The 22,500-nt window shown below is 34.2% G+C and overlaps 1 protein-coding gene across 1 annotated transcript in view; it reads left to right on the plus strand.

The window, feature by feature from the left end:
- Positions 1-22,500, plus strand: part of LOC137657741 (uncharacterized) — a 301,807-nt gene that overhangs the window by 12,505 nt on the left and 266,802 nt on the right. Inside the window, exons 2-3 of the mRNA XM_068392206.1 lie at positions 9,946-10,016; positions 10,182-10,252. Of these exons, the coding sequence (XP_068248307.1) occupies positions 9,958-10,016; positions 10,182-10,252 (130 nt within the window). The 5' untranslated portion in view covers positions 9,946-9,957. The remainder of the gene's footprint in view (positions 1-9,945; positions 10,017-10,181; positions 10,253-22,500) is intronic.

Below are 22,500 nucleotides of genomic sequence, written 5' to 3' on the forward strand. Positions count from 1 at the left end.
TAAAAGTGCTAGCCCCCAAAAATTCAATATGATGTCCATTTTTTCAAGATGGTTGCCAATAAATCCCCCCTTAGTGGTCTTACTCTGGTGTCAAAGTACATAAGATGAATTCAAAGAAATATTTTTTATTTATTGCCATTATAATACTGAATTACATGCAGAAAAACAGAATGATTGTATAATTAGCCAATCTGGCATGATGAAAATCCTATTTTTCACTGTGGATAATCTTGTGAAACCCTTACATTCCAATGCTTTTTGGGGAAATGTCCCATATCTTTCTTAAGCTCCAAGACTCCAAGAGTTGTTTCTTGCTGACTGATCTATCCATAAAGTAGTCGCAAATTAATTGGTCACATGATTTTCCAGCATGCTCATAGGCCTCTCAGAGAAGAACAAGCGAGCCAAAATGGTGCTAATGCTCAACAGTGGAAAATAACTAGGTCAAATCTATGACATCGACAAAAATATCCATTGCTGAGATCTATCTTTCATCCCTGAACTGCTATTCCCCCTCCCCCAGCACCCAATTTCATAGTTTTAGATAGACAATGCCCCCTGCCATAAGAATGTTTTGTCAGCTCTGATTTATGAATGGATATGTACCACTGTCCAAAATGAAGTTTGGTAGACTATTCGAATTTACATTACTTTACCATCACCAGCATGGCTTGGCCCAAAGTTCAGTGACTGATCTTAGCTTAAAAATCTCACAAGGGTAACTGCACAGTGGAGTACACCTTATTCTAGCCTTCAAGCACTTGCATTGTCCACCACCAAACTTGATCTTGCATCCACACTTCGTCAGTTCACGATAGCATTTAGAAATAGGTTCTAATGCAGTCCAGAACCCTTTCCATTTGTAACCATCTCTGACCCATCCCCGCTTGGAAGGCATGGGAGTTCTTGCTGACGTATGATAGACTGCCCCCAAATATGACCTGCTTTGAAGGCAGTACGTTTGGCATGTTTTTTGAGAATACCTCTTGCGTTGGTGAGATTAACTCGTATGGCCTCTGTTTTCTGGTGAAAAGGTCTAACCTAGCATCATCTACTCCAGTGGCTGCACTTGACTGGTCATACATGGGAACGACGAATCTTTCTAAAACTCGTAGCTCTGACTCCTCAACTTCAGATGGCCAATCACTGAGTTTTGTAAACGTAACAGAGGCTTCATTGCATACATATCATGTCAGCCATGCTGTCTTTTTACCTTTGCCTTTGAATCCATTGAGTGTGCCGTGCCTTGCCAAACACGACCCAGATTTTCTACATGCCAATTGTAGTCAGAGACGCCATAAGACTGACGGCTATGACCACAATGTCTGTGTCATTGTCTTCAATCAGGAGAGACCTAAATCCATCCCTTGCTGCATGCCAGGCATGTATAAACATTCTCGTATCTGCCTCTTCATGTGAACAAGGGGCCAATTCCTCCAGGTTAGAATCTGGTTGGCTGGAACTTGTCAGAACGTTTTCTTCCTCTGTTACTATGACTTGATTTGTTGTAGTTATTTTACTGACTTCATTGAGAAGAAAATTGAACAGCTCTGTTTTGTTATCACCGTCCTTGAGAAGGCTTTTCCAATTGAGTCGTGTTTTGATCCTTGCTAAAACGCTCCTCCTGATAGCCTTTCCACGGTTTGATCGTGCTTCAGACTTCAGACTAGATTGATGGTAGACATAAAAAATTATATCGGTCCTCTTGTAATTAATACTGTAGTATTCCACCTTTTGTAGAATGTTCTTGGCGTATTCATCAAATGTCTTCGGTGTTTTGGGTATGACTGTATTCATCAGGCAAGAACCATCCATAATGAGTGCGTCAGTTTCTGGCTTTTTTTCTGGAAGCTCTACCTTGCTTTGCAGACTTTAACGATATCTGACTTACTAGTGACGTAGTTTGCCCTGTTTGCTGAGTGATGAATGAAAAGACTGGTTCTCATGTTTGAAAAACTTGGCTAAATCAGACCCTCTGGACTGACAGGATATGAAAAGGCAGGAGAAAAGTTTACAATCATCTCTTAGTAACTGTGGCTCTAACTTATCTTTTGGATCTTTCCTGGTTTGGAAAAAATCCTTGTATTTCCGTTTGATTGGCTGATAGAAATGCCATCCCGGTAATATGAGTCCATTTTAGCATTGTGGTCTATTCTACCAAGTGTATATGGCATTTGAGGTTTCTATCGCCTTATGGAAAGCATTGAATATCTCCAGATGTAAATTACATTAAATATCATTATGAGAATATTTTTGGTCGGTTAGCACTTTCAACTGAAAACATGACCTACACAGAATATTATTGCCAAATTTCAGGGTCATATGACAATATGCACTGTAGCTTTTTAACAAAGCCACAAAATGGGTACGCATCTGGTGGCCATCTTGAAAAATGGCCGCCATATTGAATTTTTGGGAGGGCAAGCACTTTTAACTAGTATTATGACCTACACAGAATATTATGATCAAGTTTCATGTTTATATAACAATTTCATCTGTGTTTTCTTAACAAAAAACATGAAACGAGGATGTGTCTGGTGGCCATCTTGAAAAAGGGCTACCTTATTGAGTTTTTTATATATTTTCGTGGCTAGCATTTTCTTTTTTTTTCTGAAAAAGTGACCTATAAGCAACAATCATGCCAAATATCATGCTTATATCACAGAGTGCACGTTGGTTTGCTTAACCTGCTTTACTAGTACAACCTCTCTAAACATTTCTTCATAGTGCAACTGTGGGCCTTCTCGGACCTATTGCCATATGATCCAAATACAAGTTTTTCAGTTCTTGCTTTAATAAATAAATATATAAGACTTTATTACAAGTTTTAACCCATAGTGAGATACACCGGACTGAATTTTCAGTTTTGCTATTTTCATCAAGTTCTAAGTCCAGTGGTTAGAAACAATACCACCACAAATAAATAACGTAGAAAACTAAAGAAATCTGGAAGAACGCAAATGAGACATTAATGTACCAACTCCCAGTTCATGTTGATCTGGTTTAATGTGATGGAATAAAGCTGTAATGTCAATATGTAACCATTTGACAAGATTTTGGTTATGATTTCTAAGACTTCATTTTGTCCATCATTATTCTTTCAATTTCGAGCTAAATGTGAAATTTTTATACTGGATAAAATCTAGTGTTTGACTCTGTAAGAGCTAAAAACTGAACAATCTGTGTGTTCCGCAAGGAAGATCGTCGACTTATAGTATGGGCAAAGCAGTAGAAGATGTTTGATTTAGGGATGACATAAGCTGCATTAAAATTAAAGATTCCAGAACAGAGAGAGAATATCTTTAGTTGTTTGTGCAACAATATCAAAATTATCTTGAGAAAATTAAATTTTGCATTTCTTACTATGAATTCGCATTATAGAAAACTTATTCATTTTCAAGGGACATAATGGACAGTGACTGACTCCCTGATGTGAATCAATTATCACATTGAATAATAGAGAAGATTTTACACTGCAATCAATCAACTGGCAGGTATATATATACCTTACTCTATTTTAATAGAGTCTTGATAATTTTATATGAGACACTAGAACAGTGCCATGCCCGAGCAGGAAATCTTTGTTGATGAGGAAAGTATTGTAGCCATAAGACCTTTTCAATTACCAGTTAACCATTGAAGTTTAACAATCAAACGTTCTCTGGCTTTTTATACCCGAGGATCTATGACAAGAATGTGACTAGTTGAAGTTTTTTAAGAAACTGAAAAGTCTCTATGGGTCATCTGGGAACCTGGTGTGGCCCAACATCCTAGGAAGTATGTCTGCAATAGTTGAAAATGGCTATTTAGGTATCATGTGTTTTTAACCTCCATTTGCTATGACCATTCATTTTTTTTTCTACTTCTGAAGAACAATGAAAGGATTTTTCTTAAAATCTTTTCAAATACTGTTTAAAGTAATCCAAATGCAATGTCTTTACATCTTGAGTTTGTTTGTGTGGTATTCTAGCTATAAAACTTTTGCGGGATCCAAAAATTGTATAAAACTCGCTTCTGGGTCCAAAAATAGCGCCATTCCTTTCCGTTTTATGTTACAGTAGGCAATACTATAAAAAGTACCATAGATCAAGAATGAATGGAATATTATAAGACTTACTTTATGCTGGTGTTTCTCAATGAAATTAGGTGTACAGTTAGGCACAGAAATTCCTGGTATACGTCGTTCTACGAAAGTCCACCCTGTCACACCTTTACTGCAAGGTAACCAAACAGATATAACAGTGAAGGGAGAGTTGTTAGAGGAGATGGGTGGGGCTACTCACAGGAACTCTCTGTGCAGTAAAGGTGTGACAGGGTGCATTTCCTCAGAGCAAGGTATGCCAGGAATTCTAGTGTCCAATTGGGCATTGTCATAAATTATTGCTGTGATATGAGTGAAAAAATTCTGCCAAGTAGGCCCCTGTGACTGCTGGGTCATGAAAATAAGGCCTAGTATTCCTGAGTGTTGAGTAGTCAATTAAAAGGAGTGGGGACGAGGGGACTGGAAATCCCTTCTCCTGCATAGTTAGTTCCTGTGAGATATCAAAGAAGAGGAGTTGGAGGGAGGGTGACTGCTCCCTAGTTCTGCGGTCTTAGAATATGCGTAGATGTAGTACGGTAGAGAGTAAAAGATGTGATTGGAATTATGTTTTGGAATAGAAGGATCGATGTATTGGCCTTGTATGAGACAATGATAATAGGGAAGGGTGAAGTGAAGTCTGGTGAAGTGACAGGTAAAGTGTCTTGGATTGAAACTTTAAAAGTAAGAGGCGTTGTGGCTTTATTGCTAAATGACTAGATTGGACAGCAACGAAAGTAGTGGATTGATTGATTGATTTAAAGTTTTCAGGCTTACGAAAGTAGTGGAATGGAAGGAGGTATCACTTAGGTTAATGTGGGTAAGGGTTTTGTTGTCTAGAGAATGTTGAGCCTTTGTTAGTGCATTTGTGCCAGATTGCGAGAAAAGTGAAAAAGAGAGGAATGAATTGTGTATAGTGAATTTACTAGGTGTGTAGATGGACTGGGTAGAAATAATTATGTAGTTATGATGGGGGACTTAAATGCCAGAGGTAGAAGGTGCCATTGGAAAGTATGGCCTACCAGTTAAAAATGTGAGGGGTGAAAGATTGGTAGATATTTGTGGTGAACAAGAGGTGGTGATAAGTTCAAGTTTTTTTTTTTTTTTAAAGAAAGATAAGTGCAAGTATACATGGGTAAGACTGGCAAATGGAAGAGTGGTACAAAGGGCATTAATGGATTATATGTTGATAACAAGAAGGTTATTTGGAAGATTGAAAGATGGGTACATGTTTAGGGGTGTGGCTAACGGTGTGTCTGATAATTTTTGGTTGGGGTTGAAGGAAAATTAGTTGTAGCCAAACAGTAGAGAAATAGAGTGGGGATATGTAAAAGGAAGGTAGTGAAGGTTGAAGAGTTTGAAAAACCAGAGGTAAAATGTGAACATCAAGAAAGTTTTAAAGTGGCCTATGACAGAGTGAAAGTGAGAGAGACTGGTGATCTAGGGGAGGAGTATAAGTTAGTAAAAGAGAATTTTCTTGGGATTACAAGTGATGTATGGCAAAAGGATTGATGGAGACAGCATGAGGAAGGGTAGTGAATGGTAGAATGAAGGAGTGAAGATGAAAATGGAAGAGAAGAAGAGGGTATGTGAAGAATGGCTGCAGAGTAATAGTGTAGATAACTATGAAAGATATAGTGAGCAAAATGTGGAAGTAAAACGTTAGGTAGCTGAGGCAAAGAGGTCAGCTGACTGGAGGTGGGGTCAAGGATTGGGTTGTTTGTATGAAGAAAATAAGGAAAGGTTTTGGAAAGAAGTGAAGAGAGTAAGGAAGGGTGGAGCGATAAATGAAGAGACAGTGAAAGAGGAAAATGGAAGGTTGTTGAAAGAAACGGAGGCAAGGACATGGTGAGCTGAATATTTTGAAAGGTTTCTGAATGTTGAGGATAACAGGGAGGCAAATATAATAGCTGTTGCATGTATTAAGGTGCCAGTGATGGGAGATGATAATGGGAGTGATTACAAGAGAGGAGGCGAAGAGAACACTAGATGAAATGAGAGCAGGAAAAGCACCTGTTATGGATGGTGTGAGAGCTAAGATGTTGAAGGAAGGGGATGTGACTGTACTTGAATGGTTGGGGATAGTGTTTGATATCTGTTTTATGTTGTCAATGGTACCAGTGGACTGGGTGTGTGCGTGAGATGTGCATGAGTGTTGTAATTCAAGTGGTATTAGTTTGTTGAGTGTGGTTGGAAAAGTATAGTGCTAATTAATAGGATTAAGCCTATTACAGAGGATACAAGTTTAGAAGTGTAGGGTGGATTTAGATGAGGTAGGGGATGTATGGATCAGATTTTTTTCTTTTTACAGTTGGGCAGATATGAGAAATATTTAGCAAAACATAAGAAGATCTATGTTGCATTTAGGGATCTGGAGAAAGCTTATGATAGAGTTGATAGGGAAGCGATGCGGAATGTGATGAGGTTATATGGAATTGGTGGAATGTTGTTGCAAGCGGTGAAGAGTTTATACATAGGGAGTAAAGCTTGTGTTAAGATAGAAAATGAAGTGCGTGAGTGGTTTCCAGTGAGATTGTAGCTGAGACAGGTGTGCTATGTCACCATGGTTGTTCAATTTATTTGTTGGAGTTGTGAGAGAGGCGAATGCTTGAGCGCTTGGTTGAGGATTGAAACTGATAGATGAGAGTGATCATAAGTGCAAGGTGAATCAGTTGTTTATGGATGATACTGTATTAATTGCAGACTTGGAGGAGAAGTTGAGCCGATTAGTGACAGTTTGGGAGGGTGTGTGAGAGAAGGAAGTTGAGAGTTGATGTGGGTAAGTATATGAGATGCACGAGAAGGAAAGGTGGTGCAAGGTTGAATGTCATGTTGAATGAAGAGTTACTTGAGGAAGTAGATCAATTCAAGTACTTGGGGTCTGTTGTTGCTGCAAATGGTTGAGTGGAAGCAGATGTACGTCAGAGAGTGAGTGAAGGATGTAAAGTGTTGAGGTCATTGAAAGGAGTGGTAAAGAATAGAGGATTAGGATTGAATGTAACGAAAGTTCTGTTTAAGGAAGTGATTGTACCAACTGTGATGTATGGATTGGAGTTGTGGGGAATGAAAGTGACAGAAACAGAAATTAAATGTGTTCGAGATAAAATGTCCGAGGAGTATGGATGGTGTATCTCGATTAGATAGGGTTAGGAACAAAGTAGTGAGGATGAGAACGAGTGGTTTGGCCATATAGAGATAATGGAGAAGGTGATGAATGCAAGAGTTGATGGGAGAAGTACAAAAGAAAGGTGAAGGTTTGGGTGGATTGATGGAATGAAGAAAGCTCTAAGTGATAGGAAGATAGATGTGAGAGAGGTAAGAGAGCGTGCTAGAAATAGGAATGAATGGCGAGTGTTTGTGACGCAGTTTCGATAGGTCCTGCTACTTCCTCTGGTTACCCTGGTGACTGCTGAAGTAGCGGTAGTAGGGGATTCAGCATTTGAAGCTTAATTTGTGGTGGATAATGGGGGAGGGAGGCTGTGGCACCCTAGTAGTACCAATTAAACTAGGCTGAGTCCCTCGGCAGGCTCGGAGGAGGGAAGACAAGACAAGTAACTTTTTGTTATTTTTTTTCATGTTGGCTACACCCCAAAATTTGGAGAAGTGCCTTGGTATATATATACATATACATATATATATATATATATATATATATATATATATATATATATATATATATATATATATATATGAGGTAAATATTATGAAATATACTGTAGGTCAACGGATCAAACTATTGACCATCACTAATTCGCAGTGGCCAACGTGGTGATGAAAGTGGCCCAACCCCAGATATTACTATGGACATGTCTAAGGTCTCTGTCTGCAGTGGACTAGAAACGGCTGCATTTGGCTTTGTTGTATTTGTTTATTATATATACGTGTGTGTATTATATACTACCGCTAGAGTGTTATTGGGACCATTGACTTGCTAGACAGTACTACATTGGATCCTCCTCTCTGGTTACGGTTCCTTTTCCCTTTGCCTGACAACACTGAGATTACCAAACAATTCTTCTTCGATCAAGGTGTTAACTCTTGTACTATAATTGTTCGGTGGCTATTTTCCTCTTGGTAAGGGTACAAGAGAGACTTTAGCTATGGTAAGCAGCTCTTCTAGGAGAAGAACACTCTAAAATCCAACCATTGTTCTTTAGTCTTGGGTTGTGTCATAGCCTCTGTACCATGGTCTTCCACTGTCTTTGGTTAGAGTTCTCTTGCTTGAGGGTACGCTTGACACACTATTCTATCCTATTTCTCTTCCTCTTGTTTTTTTTAGTTTTTATAGTTTATATATGAAATATCTATTTATTGTTGTTACAGTTCTTGAAATATTTTACTTTAATTGTTAACTACTTCTCTTGTAGTTTGTTTATTCTTGTCTTTTCCTCATTTTCAAACTAGGGTAGTAGCTTGGCTAGTAATATATATATATATATATATATATATATATATATATATATATATATATATATATATATATATATATATATATTTATATGTATATGTATATTATATATTTATTATATATATAGATATATATACAATATATATATATATATATATATATATATATATATATATATATATATATATATATATATATATATATATATATATATATATATATATATATATAGCCAGGCCTTTTCCATCATGAGGCTCAATACTAAACAGTATTCTAGAAGTTTTATTCCAGCTGTTACCAAGTTGTGGAATGATCTTCCTAACCGGGTAGTTGAATCAGTAGAACTTCAAAAGTTCAAAGTTGGAGCAAATGTTTTTATGTTGACCAGGCTGACATGAGTCTTTTTATAGTTTGATGTTGTTAATAATTTGTATAGGACATATCTGTTTTGACGCTGTTACTGTTTTTAGAATGATATATTGTTAATTTATTCTCATCATTTATTTATTTCCTTATTTCCTTTCCTCACTGGGCTATTTTTCCCTGTTGTAGCCCTTGGGCTTATAGCATCTTGTTTTTCCATCTAGGGTTGTAGCTTGGCTAGTAATAGTAATATTATATATATATATATATATATATATATATATATATATATATATATATATATATATATATATATATATATATATATTAGACATATAGATATATATACAATATATATATATATATATATATATATATATATATATATATATATATATATATATATATTAGACATATAGATATATATATATATATACAATATATATATACATATATATAAAATATATATATATATATATATATATATATATATATATATATATATATATATATATATATATATATACATATTCATGAATATATAAGATAGTTCTCTCGCCTTTTCATTTGACAGATGGTCTTTGCATACTTAAAATATGAAGCCCCAAATGATCCACTCATATTGAAATCACAATACTTTAGTAATAACCTCCATCAAGAAGGAATTATATATGATTTGTGCACTTTCAAAACTTTTCCTGAAAATTCCTTCCTCTCAGATATACTGTAATACTTTATAGTAGTAGACTGAAGTATTTTTGTGTTCGGAAATATCTTAACGCAGAAATAAGTGTAGTTGATAGAGCAAGATTTTTTATTAACTTTACATTTTTGAATACTTTGAAATAAATAGCCCTTATACAAAACTTTTTTGCGACCTTCAGAATAAACAATGGATCGTGTTAGCGTGTTTGAATTTAACGATTGCAAACTTTATCAGAGTGACTTAGTAGTCTTGAGATTTCATGAATCATGCTATTTTAATTCACGCTTACTTGGGTATTTTATATTTGGGAGTATTCAATGAAGTTTTGTACCTCAAAGAACACATATACATTTTCTTTGTATTTTAAACAGCTTTCTTGTCTTTTTACAGAATTAGTTCGGTATGAAGTTCAACCAGGAGTTACCCAATATTATTACGTCCTTCATAATATTTTCCTTTTGGTAAGTAAATGTCTATATTTTTAAAAAATACATGTCTCACCTGTAATATAGAAATTCCTGGGAATATCTCTGCTTTTTAAACCCCCTTTATAAAATATTTGTCTCTAACTAAATGTTATACAATCCAATCCAAAATATATACTGTACTTATAACTTTTCCCTCAGGATGCCCAGAGTAAGAGGCCTCGAACTGCGACCTCCTGATTATGACAGACACTTAGCGCCTAGGAATGAAGGTAATTTTATAAAGTGATTGTAAGTGGTTTGTTGGTGTAAATTTCCATTGAAATGTTTTTTTTTTTTTTTTTTTAATGATATTAAGATGATCATTAAACTGATTTGATAACACTAACTTACACTGCATATTCCTACATATGAAAATAAAAGAAAGAGAGTAATGTAATATAATCTATTATGCATAATGATGTCACAATTTATTACCGTATTGATTAATGAGGCAGAATAATGTATTTTAATTGATTTGATGATGCAAATTGCCATGATGAATTATTAGAATAATAACAAAAGAATCAGAACAATGCAATTTATTTGGTATTACAGATTACAGTCATAATTACTCTTATAATCAATATCTTCAATAAGTTGCGTTGCGAAATAATTCATATTAACGAAATTTGAAATACCCTGTATTGTCAATGCAAAAAGGAACTTACTTTTGTCCATACACACATACATATAAATACCTTCAAAACAGGTAATCATCATCATAATAATAATAATAGATGCCAAGAATGTCCTGGATCCTCGTGAGACCTAAATTTGATCACATCATCATATAAAAGAAAGAGTTAATCAATTGATAACGAAAAAATAAAATTCAAGTTAAATGTCCATAACTTGTGAATAATTCTAACTTTTATAAACTTCAAGAAGTAAAAAGCGCGAAGAATTCAACATAACTCTTTCGTGAACAACTTAATGGATTTAGATGGATTTGCATATTTTGTGAGTTTTTTACCTTTGTGTTGCACACGATATTGCTTAAGATGTTCAATATGAAGTTTGCAGATACTATCAAAGATTTATTCGTGCCATGGAGTAATAAGGGTGAGGTTTGGACCTTTTGTATTATTTAAAGGCATGTCTTACCAGTGCCTTGGTGCTTTGTCTTGAAAAAAACGAATAACAAATGTAAAAATTAAAGCATATATGGATATATGGATATATGGATATATATATATATATATATATATATATATATATATATATATATATATATATATATATATATATATATATATATGCATATATATTCATGTGTATATATGTATATATATATATATATATATATATATATATATATATATATATATATATATATATATATCTATGTATATATGTATATATATATTCATATATATACATACATATAAATATATATATATATATATATATATATATATATATATATATATATATATATGTATGTATGTATGTATGTATATGTGTATATATAGAAGTAACACACACACCTATGTATTCAATTTTATATATGTATATATATATATATATATATATATATATATATTCATGTATGTTATATATATATATATATATATATATATATATATATATATATATATATATAATGTGTATATATTATATTCATGTATGTTATATGTATATATATATGTATATATATATATATATATATATATAATATATATATATATATATATATATATATATATATATATATATATATATATATATATATATATATATATATATGCACACCTATACATATATATACATAAATATCTATATTTATGTATGTATATATACATACATACTGTATATACATTTATATATATATATATATATATATATATATATATATATATATATATATATATATATATATATATATATAATGTGTGCGTGTTTCTGATGAATATCAAGACAATATCGTTCTTAACATTTGGATCGAACCCTAGTTTCTGCAAGTATTAGATACCTTGCCTTCCATATGAAGAGATTAGGGATCCATCCATACTTAAGGTAAAAATGTATATATAAATTATATACAAATATTAGGCCACAAACAATATAGCTTTTCATACCATATTTACTCTGCCTTTGGATCACAGACCAAGGGAAAATTCTTTTTATGATATTATTATTATTATTATTATTATTATTATTATTATTATTATTATTATTATTATTATTATTATTATTATTAGTTAAATTACATTCCTTGTTGGATAAGTAGGATACTATAAACCCATGGGCTCTAACAGGGAACAATAGCAAAGTGAGGAAAGAAAATAGATAAACTATATGAGAAGTACCAAATAATGAATATTAACTACCTTAAGATCATTAACAACGTTGAAATAGATCTGTTATATATAAACTATGAAGGGAGACGTATGTTGAACTTCGGAAGTTCAACTAATTCAATCGTCTGATTAGAAGATCATTCCACAATCTGGTCATATCTGAAATAAAACTTCCAGAATAATGTGTAGTATTATGTTTTATGGTTGAGAAGGCAGGACTGTTAGAATTAAATGCATACTAGTATTACGTACAGGATTGTACAGTATGGGAAGATCTGAATGCGTAAGGTGATCCGAATTATGAAGAAGAAAAATTATGCGACATACACACGGAACTAACGGAACAACAGTGCCAGAGATTAATATCTAGATTAGGAATGAGAAATTTAATAGATCGCAAGTTTTTTTTCCAATAAAGTAAGATGAGAGTCAGCGGCTGAAAACAAACAGGAGAAAAATACTCGAAAAAAAAGGCAGAATGAAAGAATTAAACAATTTCTTGATCACTAAAAATCTTAAAATACTCTTGATAGGCCAATGTTGGGTAATTGAAGAAGAAACAGACCCAACGTGTTTTTCAAAAGTAAATTTGCAATCAAGAATCACACCTAAAATTTTAAAGGTGTCGTATACAGTTAAAAAAAAAAAAAAAAAAAACATTATCAATGCAAAGATCTGGATTTTGAGGAGCCACTGTCCTCAACCTATTCACAATCATACTTTGAGTTTGTAGGATTGAACTTCATGCCACATAATTGGCACCATGCACTAAGTTTCTCTAGATCTCTCGTAAGAGATTAAAAAAATCCCAGATCTACATTCAGGAGATGGAATTAAAGCAAATAGAGTATCATCATCTGCATATGTAATGAGCTTGTTTTCTATGCCAAACCACATACTGTATGTGTATGAAGTATAATATGAAAAGCAATGGGCCAAGAACACTAACTTCAAAATTGGAGCCCCGATTGTAGCTCCAAACACCAAACTTTATTTCTAATTAGAGCCCTTAACTTTGTTCCAAAATGGAGCCCCGACTTTATTTCAAATGCAGCCCCAAACTTTCATCCAAAATGGAACACCGAACTTTTTTTTCTAATTACAGCCGTTAACTTTTTTCCTAATATGAATCCTGACATTTCTTCCAAATTGTAGCCCTAAACTTTCATCCAAAATGGAACACCGAATTTTTTTTTCTGATTAAAAGTCCTAAACTTTTTTCCAAAAGGAATCCCAACTGACCTTTCTTTTAAATTTGAGCCCCAAACCTTTATCCAAAATGGAACACCGAACTTTCTTTCTAATCAGAGCCCTTAACTTTCTTCCAAAATGGAACCACGACTTTTCTTTCAAATTATAGCTCCAAACTTTCATCCAAAAAGGAACACCGAACTCTCTCTCTAATTAGATCCCTTAATTACTTTTCTTAATTGTAACCCCGACCTTTTATTCGAATTGGAGCCCCAAACTTTCATCAAAATGAAACGCCGAACTTTTTTTTTCTAATAAGTCTTAAACTTTCTTCCAAAAAGGAACCCTGACCTTTGTTTCAAATTGGACCCCAAAAGTTTTATTCAAAATGGAACATCGAACTTTCTTTCAAATTAGAGCCCTTAACTTTTTTTCCAAAATGGAACTCCGACCTTTCTTTCAAATTGTGGCCCTTAACTTTCTTCCAAAATGGAACCCCGACCTTTCTTTCAAATTGTAGCCCTTAACTTTCTTCCAAAATGGAACCCCGACCTTTCTTTCAAATTGTAGCCCTTAACTTTCTTCCAAAATGGAACCCCGACCTTTCTTTCAAATTGTAGCCCTTAACTTTCTTCCAAAATGGAACCCCGACCTTTCTTTCAAATTGTAGCCCTTAACTTTCTTCCAAAATGGAACCCCGACCTTTCTTTCAAATTGTAGCCGCAAACGTTCATACAAAATGGAACACCGAACTTTCTCTCTAATTAGAGCCCTTCACTTTTGTCTTCATTGGAACCCCGACCTTTCTTCAATATTGTAGCCTCAAACTTTCATCCAAAATGGCTCGCCAAACTATTTTTGTTCTTTCAAATTTGAGCCCCAAAATTTCTTCCAAAATAGAACCCTGAACTTTCTTCCAACATAGAAGCCCAAACTTTCTTTCAAATTAAAGCCCCAAACTTTCTTTCTAAATAGAACCCCAACCTTTCATTCAAATTGGAGCCCAAAACTTCCTAAATGGAATCCCAAGCTTTCTTCAAATTTCTCCCAAACTCTTTTTCAAAATGGAACCCTGAATTTTTTTTTTTAATTGGAAAACCAGATTTCCTTTCAAAATTGGAACCCTGAACTTTTTTCCAAATTGGAATTTCACACTTAGTTCCAAAATAGAACCTTGAAATTTGTTTCCAAATGGACCCCTTTCTTCCAAAATGGAATCACAAACTTTCTCTCTAATTGAAGCTCTTAACTTTCTTTGAAAAGGGAACCACAACATTCCTTCCAAATTGGAACCCCAAACTTTCATCTAAAATGGAACACTGATATTTTTTTAAGACTTAAGAGCCCCAAACTTTTCTTCCAAAATGGAATACGATCTTTTTTTCAAATTGTAGGCCCAAACTTTCATCCTAGATGGAACACCGAACTTTCTTTTTAATTAACGTCCTTAACTTTTTTCTAAATTGGAACTCAGACCTTTCTTCTAAATTGTAAACCTCAACTTTCCTCCAGAATGGAACACCAAACTTTTTATTTTTTCATTTTTTTATTTTATCTTTTATTTCTTTTAATTAGAGTACTTAACTTTCTTCAAAAATGGATCCCCGACCTTTCATTCAAATTGGAGCCACAAATTTTCATCTAAAAGGGAACTCCAAACTTTCTTTCCAATTAGAGCTCATAGCTTTTTCCAAAATGGAACACGACCTCTCTTAAAATTTGAGCCCATAACTTTCATCATAAAAGGATCACTGAACTTTCTTTCTAATTAGAGCCCTAAACTTTCTTCCTCTGATTAAGAGTCCTTAACTTTCTTTCAAAAAAGAACCCCGACCTTTCTTTCAAATTGGAGCCACAAACTCTCATCCAAAATGGAACACCAAACTTTCTTTCTAATTGGAGCCCTTAACTTTCTTTCAAAAGGGAACCCCAACCTTTCTTTCAAATTGGAGTAACAAAATTTCATCCAAAATGGAAAACTGTACTTTTTTTCTAATTGGATCCCTTAACTTTCTTCTAAAATTGAACCCCGACCTTTCTTTCAATTTGTACCCGCAAACTTTCATCCAAAATGGAACACTGAACTTTCTGTTTAGAGCCTTTACCTTTTTTCTTAAATGGAACCCCGACCTTTCCTTCAAATTAGAGCCCCAAACTTTCTTTTAAAATGGAACCCAATCTTTTTTTGTATTAGGAGACCTTAACTTTCTTTCAAAATGAAACCCCAACCTTTCTTTTAAATTGGAGTAACAAACTCTCATCCAAAATGGAACACTGAAGTTTCTTTCTAATCGTATCCCTTAACTTTCTTTTAAAATGGAACCCCGACCTTACTTTCAAATAGTACCCGCAAACTTTCATCCAAAATGAAACACTGAACTTTCTAATTAAAGCCTTTAACTTTTTTCTTAGATGGAACCCCAATATTTCTTGCAAATTGGAACCTCAGACTTTCATCCAAAATGAAACACTGAACTTTCTTTCAAATCAGAGCCCTAAACTTTCTTCCAAAATTGAACCCCGACCTTTGTTTCAAATTAGAGCCCTTTACTTTCTTCCAAAATGGAGCCCCAAACTTTCATTCAAAATGGAACACCAAACTTTCTTTTTAATTAGAGCCCTTAACTTAATTCTTAATTTGAACCCCAGCCTTTCTGCCTAATTGGAGCCCCAACCTTTCATCCAAAATGGAACACCGAATTTTTTTCTTATTTAATTAAGAGTCACTCAACTTTCTTCCAAAATGGAACCACGACCTTTCTTTCAAATTAGACCCAAAACCGTTTATCCAAGCTGGAACACCGCACTTTCTTTCTAATTAGAGCCTTTAACTTTCTTCCAAAATGAAACATTGACCTTTATTTCAAATTGTAACAGCAAACTTCCATCCAAAATGGAACACTGAACTTTCTAATTAGAGCCCTTCACTTTATTTCTTAAGTTTAATCCCGTCCTTTCTTTTAAATTGGAGCCTCAAACTTTCATCCAAACGGTATTCCAAACCTTTTTTCAAATTGGAGCCCCATACATACTTCCAAAATAGAACCCCAAACTTTTTTCTAAATTGGAATAACAAATTTCCTTCCAAACTTGGAACACTGAACTTTCAAATTGCAGCCCCAAACATTCTTCCAAAATATAACCCTGACCTTTATTCCAAAATAGAAGCCCGAACTTTCTTTCAAATTGAAGCCTCAAACTTTCTTCCAAATTAGAACCCCAAACTTTCTTTCAAATTTGATCCTAAAACTCTTCCAAAATGGAATCCCAAACTTTCTTTCAAATTGGAGCCCTATACTCTTTTCCAAAAGGGAACCCTGAACCTTTTTTTCGAAATTGGAGCACTAAATTTCGTTCCAAAGTTTGAACCCAGAACCTTTTTGTAATTGGAGCCCTACAATCAATTCCAAAATAGAACCCAAAACTTTCGTTCAAATTAGAGCCCCAAACTTTCTTCCAAAATTGAATCCCAATCTTTCTCTCTAATTGGAGCTCTTAGCTTTTTTTCAAAATGGAACCCTGACCTTTTTTCCAAATTGGAGCCAAAAGCCTCAAATTTTCCTCCAGAATGGAACACCCAACTTTCTTTCTAATTAGAGCCCTTAACTTTCTTTTAAAATGGAACCCTGACGTTTATTTCAAATTATAGCCCCAAACTTTCATCCAAAATAGAACACCGAATTCTCTTTCTATTTATAGCACATAACTTTTTTTTCCTAATTTGAACCCCGACTTTTCTTCAAAATCGGAGTCCTTAACTTTCTTCCAAAAGGAAATACCGATTTTTCTTTCAAACTGGAGCCCCAAATTTTTATCCGAAATTGAACACCGAACTTTCATCTAATTAGAACCCTTAACTTTCTTCCAAAATGAACCCGCGACCTTCCTTTCAAATCGTAGCTCCAACTATTCATCCAAAATGGAGCATCAAACTTTCTTTCTAATTTGAGTCTTTAACGTTCTTCCAAAAAGGAACCCCAACCTTTCTTTCATATTGGAGCCCCAAAATTTTATCCTAAATGGAACACCGAACTTTCTTTCTAATTAAAGCCCTTAACTTTTTTCAAAATTGGAACCACGACCTTTCTTTCAAATTGCAGACACAAAATTTCATCAAAATGGTACACCGAACTTTCTTTCTAATAAGAGTCCTTTACATTTTTTCTTAATTAGAACCCCAACCTTTTTTTTTTTCAAATTGGAACATCAAATTTTCCCCCACAACAAACGCCAAACTTTTCTTTTTTTCAAATTAGAGGCACAAACTTTCTTCCAAAATGGGACCCCAAGCTTTTTTTTTCTAATTTGGAACACCAAATTTCCTTCCAATATTTGAACCCTAAACTTTCTATCAAATTGGACCTCCAAACTTTCTACCAAAATAGAACCCTGAACTTTCTTCCAGAATAGAAGCCCCAAAATTTCTTTCAAAATAGAACCACGAAATGTTTTTTAAATTAGAGCCATAAAACTCTTCCAAAATCGAGCCCCAAACTCTTACAAATTGGAACTCTGAACTTTATTTTCTAAATTGGCGCACCAAATTTCCTTCCAAAATTGTAACCTGAATTTTTTTCAAATTGTAGCCCTATACTTAATTCCAAAATAGAACCCCAAACTTTCATTGAAATTGGAGCCCCCCAAATTTTCTTCCAAGATTGAATCCCAAACTTTCTTTCAAATTGGAGCCCCAAACATTCTTCCAAAATGGAATCCTAAACTTTCTTTCAGATTGGAGCCCCCATACTTTCTTCAAAATGAAACACCAAACTTTCTTTCAAATTGAGCCCCCCAACTTTCTTCTAAATGGAAAATCGATGTTTCTTTCAAATTAGAGCCCCAAAATTTCTTCCAAAATAGAATCACAGACTTTCTTCCAAATGGAATCCCGTATTTTCTTTCAAATTGGAGCCCCAAACTTTCTTCAAATTGGATCTCAGAACTTTATTTCAAATCGGAGCCTCATACTTACTTGAAAATGGAATACCGAATTTTGTTTCAAATCGGAGCCCAAACTTTCTTCAAATTGGATCTCAGAACTTTATTTCAAATTGGAGCCTCATACTTACTTGAAAATGGAATACCGAAGTTTGTTTCAAATTGGAGCCCCAAACTTTCTTCCAAAATGAAATCCCAAACTGTCTTCCAAATTGGAGCCCCAAGCTTTTCCAAAATGGAACATCATACACTTTCAAATTTGAGCCCAAAACTTTCTTCCAAAATGAAATCCCACACTTTCCTCCAAATTAGAGCCACAAACAATCTTCCAAAATGGAATCCCAAACTTTCTTTCAAACTGAATCCCCAAACTTTCTATAAAATGGAACACCAAAATTTCTTTCAAATTGGAGACACAAAGTTTCTTCTAAAAAGGAATACCGAACCTCCTTCCAAATAAGAGCAAAAGTTATTCTCCCAAAATGAAATCCTGAAATTTCTCCCAAATGAGACCCGAAACTTCTTCTAAATTAGAGCCACAAATATTCTCCAAAAAGGAAATACCGAACTTTCTTTCAAATGGAACAACGAACTTTCTTTCATATTGAAGTCCCAAAATATCCTCCAAAAAGGAACCCCGAACTTTCATTCGAATTGGAGTGGAGCCCCAAAATTTCTATCAAAATGGAATCCCACACTCTTTCAAATTGGAGCCCTAACCTTTATTCAAAATGGAATACCGAACTTTTTTTCAAATGGGAGCCCAAAATTTCTCCCAAAATGGAACCGCATACTTTCTTTTAAATTGGAGCCTCAAACTTTCTTCCAAAATGGAACTGCAAATTTTTCTTCAAATCGTGGCCCCAAATGTTCTTACAAAATGAAACACCAAAGTTTCTACCAAATTGGAGCTTGCAACTTTTTTCCAAAATGGAACCAAAAACTATTTTTTTTTTTCCAAATTGGAGCCCCAAATTTTCTTCCAAAATGGAACCCAGAAACTTCTTACAAAATGGAATCCTGAATTTTCTTTCACATTGGAGCCCCAAACTTTCTTCTAAAATGAAACTGAGAATGTTCTTTCAAATTAGGGCCCCAAACTTTCTTCTAAAATGGAACTGAGAATGTTCTTTCAAATTGGGGCCCCAAACTTTCTTCCTCAATGGAACATTGAATTTTCTTCCAAAATGGAACCTGCAACTTTCTTCCAAAATGGAACCTTGAACTTTCTTTCAAATTGGAGCCCTAAACTTTCTTCTGAAATGGAATCCCACAATTTCTTTCAGATTGGAGCCCCAAACTTTTGTTCTCCCAAAACCGTAAACTTAATTTAAGATTGGGAAACCCAAACTTTCTTCCAAAAGGGAACCTCGTACTTTCTTCCAAAATGGAATCCTTAATTGCCTACCTAATTGGAACCCTGAACTTTGTTCCAAATTGGAGCCTCAAATTTTCTTCCTAAATGGAACCTCGAACTTTCTTCTAAATTGGAGCCCCATATTTTTTTTCTAAATTGGAACCCCAAACTTTTTTCCAAATGGGAACCCAAAACTTTTTTCCAAATGGGAACCCAAAACTTTTTTTCCAAAATGGAATCCTGAATTGCCTTCCAAACTGGAACCCTGAACTTTCTTCCAAATTGCAGTCCAAATTTTATTTCAAAATGGAACCTCGAATTTTCTTCCCAAATGGAACACCGACCTCTCTTCCTTCAAAAAATGGAACCCTTTATCAAAACGGAAACTTGAACTTTCTTCCAAAATTGAACTCCGAACTTTGCTCCAAACTGGAACAGCAAATTTTCTTCCAAAATCGAGCCTCGAACTTTCTTCCAAATTTGAGCCCCAACATTCTAAAATGAAACGCAAAACATTTTCAAAACATTTTTTTTTTTTTTGCAACATAGAACCCTGAACTGCCTTACAAATTGGAACCCCAGCCTTTCTTTTATTATGGAACCTCATAATTTCCTTCCAAATTGGATCACTAAATTTTTCTTAAAAAATGAAACCCCAAATTTTCTTCAAAATTGGAGCCCCCAAATTGTCTACGAAAATGGAACATAAAAAGTTCTTCCAAATTGGAACCTTAATCTTTCTCTTAAAACAGAATCCCAATTTTCGTCTGAAATTGGGGCCCCAAATTTTCTTCCAAAATAGAATCACGAACATTCTTCCGAAATGGAATCCAAACTTGCTTCCAATGTTGAACCTCTAACTTTCTTCCAAATTGGAGGCCCAGATTTTATTCCAAAATAGAACCCCAAATTTTTTTCCAATATTACACATCAAACTTCATTTCAAAATAGAACCCTGAAGTTTCTTCAAAAATTAACTCCGAAATCTGTTCTAAATCGGAACCCCAAACTTTCTTCATAAAGAACCCCAAAACTTTCATCCAAATGGGAAACCTGAACTTTCTTCCAAATTAGAGCATCAGTCTTTTTCCTCAATTTTAGCTGTGAGCTTTCTTCCAAGCTGAAACCCTGAGTATTCTTCCAAATTGGATTCCTGAATTTTATTCTAAATTTGAGCCCCAAACTTTCCCCCAAACTGAAGCCCCAAACTTTCTTCCGAATTGCCACATAAACTTTTTTCCAGATTAGAATCCCAACCTTTATTTTCCAAATTAGAGCCTCGCACATCCTTCTAATATGGAACCCCTTATTTTTTTTTCTTTCAAATTGGAGCACCAATCTTTCTTCCAAAAGGGAACCCCACACTTTCCTTTAAATTGGAGCACCAAACTTTCTTCCAAAATGGAGCCTGGAGCTTTCTTCCGAATTGGAACCCTAAACATTTTCCTAAATTTGAGTACAAAATTTTCTTCCAAAATATATCCTTGAACTTCAAGTCTAAACTGTCTTTTAAAATGGAACCCCAAACATTTTCCAAATTGGAACCCCAAACTATCCTCCAATATGAAATTCCAAACTTGCTTCCAAAATGAAAACCATAACTATGCAACAAATTGGAGACCAAATTTGATTCCAATTATTTACCTGGAACTTTCTTCCAAAATGGAACCCCAAAATTTCTCTCACAATAGAACCCCACACTTTGTTCTAAATTGGAGTCACAAATTTTCTTCCAAAATGGGAACCCTAAACATTCTTCCAAATTGGAGCCCCACATTTTCTTCCAAATTGAAACCCTGAACTTTCTTCCAATATGGAACCCCAAACTTTCTTCCAAAATGGAACCCCAAACTTTCTTCCAAAATGGAACCCCAAACTTTGTTCCAAATTGGAGCCCAAAATTTTTATTCCAGATTGGAGCCTCGAACTTTCATCTAAATTAGAGCCCCAAACTTTTTTACAAAATAGATCTGAAAACTTTCTTCCAATATGGAGTCCAAATTTACTTCCAAAATTCAACCTAGTACTTTGTTCCAAATTGTAACCCCAAACTTTCTTCCAAAATAAAACCCTGAACATTCTTCCACTATGAAACCTCGAACTTTCTTCCAAACTGGAGCCCCAAACATTCTTTCAATATGGAACCCCTAACACTTTTCCAGATTGGAGGCCCAATTTTCTATCAAAATGGAACCTCAAATCTTCTTACAAATTGGTGCTCCAAATATTCTTCTAAAATTGAACCTCGAACATTCATCCAATATGGAACCACAAAGTTGCTTCCAACATGGAACCTCGAACTTTCTTCCAAATTGGAGTAAAAAAATTTCTTTCAAAATGGAACCTCGAACTTTCTCCCAAATTGGATTAATGAAATTTCTTCCGATATTGAACATCAAAATTGCTTCCAAAATAGAACCCTGAACTTTCTTTGAAAATTGAATTCCGAACTCTGTTTCAAATTGGAACCCCGCAATTTTCTTGCAAATTGGAACCTTGAACTTCCTTTCAAATTGGAGCCCCAAACTTTCTTAAAAAAACAAACTTTCTTCAAAATTGGAACTCCAGAATTTCTTCCAAATATGAGCTGTAAACTTTCTTCCAAACTGGAACCCCAACCTGCCTTCAAAATTGGAATCATGAATTTTTTTTCAAATTGGATTCCTGAAATTTATTCCAAATTTGAGCCCCG

Source organism: Palaemon carinicauda, chromosome 18 (assembly GCF_036898095.1).
Source record: "Palaemon carinicauda isolate YSFRI2023 chromosome 18, ASM3689809v2, whole genome shotgun sequence".
NCBI lineage: Eukaryota > Metazoa > Arthropoda > Malacostraca > Decapoda > Palaemonidae > Palaemon > Palaemon carinicauda.